General features: G+C 45.0%; 1 protein-coding gene across 2 annotated transcripts in view; it reads left to right on the top strand.

Moving 5' to 3' along the window:
- Positions 1–266: 266 nt before the first annotated feature.
- The window catches only part of Arid5b (AT-rich interaction domain 5B), a 174689-nt gene continuing 174504 nt past the window's right edge, over positions 267–451 (top strand). For both annotated transcript variants that reach the window (XM_013351207.2, XM_005360148.2), the window contains exon 1: positions 267–401. In XM_013351207.2, the coding sequence (XP_013206661.1) occupies positions 381–401 (21 nt within the window). In that variant the 5' untranslated portion in view covers positions 267–380. The remainder of the gene's footprint in view (positions 402–451) is intronic.

The raw sequence follows: 451 nt of genomic DNA, 5'->3' as shown, positions 1-451 counted from the left end.
GAGAAAAAGATACACTCATTACTTGGTTTTAAGGTGGGTTTTAATTTTTTTTACTCCTTTCTGTCTGGTTTTTGCCTTGATCAATTTGCTTCCCGCCGAGGTCGGACGCAGTCGTTTTCTATATTTCGAATTTGATCAATCCATCTTTGGCAGTAAACCCACATATTTTTTACAGGAGCTAAAAATTGAGTCATCGAAGAAATATTAGGATATATTTTCAATCATTTTGGTGCTGAGGGGAAGGCGAGAGCTTAGTTTTATATTGAGACCTCACGCCGGCTGCAAGCAGAGAATGCTTTCCCCTGCCAGGACCTGATGCAATCCATTCAAGCCAACAAGTTTGGAGAGAATGTTGAGTTCAATCAATTCAGAACGTCGAGATGGAGCCCAACTCACTCCAGGTATTTCGCTCTCCTCCGCTCCTGCGGTCCCGGCGCCCCCCGGCACCCCC

This window comes from Microtus ochrogaster, linkage group LG2 (genome assembly GCF_000317375.1).
Source record: "Microtus ochrogaster isolate Prairie Vole_2 linkage group LG2, MicOch1.0, whole genome shotgun sequence".
In the NCBI taxonomy this organism is placed as follows: domain Eukaryota; kingdom Metazoa; phylum Chordata; class Mammalia; order Rodentia; family Cricetidae; genus Microtus; species Microtus ochrogaster.
The sequence above is the reverse complement of the archived record's forward strand: the minus strand, read 5'-3'. Positions and strand labels throughout refer to the sequence as shown.